Here is a 320-nt window from a genome sequence, read left to right as displayed (position 1 = left end):
ACAAGGGCCTATTTCTAGCCGTGGGTCTATGCGCATGCGCAACGCGCCTGCCCACACTCGTCATGGCTGCCTTCACAGCAGCCTTTGCCTTTCCCAGCCACGGCCAAGCACACGATGGTGGCACATCTGCCCAAAGCAAACAAAGAGCTGCTCATTGCATCTGCCCTTCCCACTCACGGCGCCCTCCGCCCTTGCACAGCGCCAAGGTCACGATGGCGGCGCCGCAGCCCACACCAACATGGCGGCACGCTGCCTGCCAGCATCATGGCGCATTGCGCATGCGTAATAGACAGAGGATGATGGCCGGGCATCTGCCCGTA

General features: G+C 61.9%; 2 protein-coding genes across 2 annotated transcripts in view; one reads left to right on the top strand and one right to left on the bottom strand.

Annotated features, from left to right (window-relative positions):
* The window catches only part of B4GALT3 (beta-1,4-galactosyltransferase 3), a gene marked incomplete at its 3' end in the record, with an annotated part of 4,667 nt that extends 4,603 nt beyond the window's left edge, over window positions 1–64 (bottom strand). The window contains exon 1 of the mRNA XM_014310967.2: window positions 56–64. Within this exon, the coding sequence (XP_014166442.2) occupies window positions 56–64 (9 nt within the window). The remainder of the gene's footprint in view (window positions 1–55) is intronic.
* A 148-nt stretch (window positions 65–212) lies between these two features.
* Window positions 213–320, top strand: part of NDUFS2 (NADH:ubiquinone oxidoreductase core subunit S2) — an 8,091-nt gene continuing 7,983 nt past the window's right edge. Inside the window, 1 exon segment of the mRNA XM_031064712.1 lies at window positions 213–317. Coding sequence (XP_030920572.1) covers window positions 213–317 — 105 coding nt within the window.

The sequence above is a fragment of the Geospiza fortis genome, unplaced genomic scaffold (assembly GCF_000277835.1).
Source record: "Geospiza fortis unplaced genomic scaffold, GeoFor_1.0 scaffold439, whole genome shotgun sequence".
Classification (NCBI taxonomy): domain Eukaryota; kingdom Metazoa; phylum Chordata; class Aves; order Passeriformes; family Thraupidae; genus Geospiza; species Geospiza fortis.
This window is presented reverse-complemented; position numbering and strand designations above follow the sequence as displayed.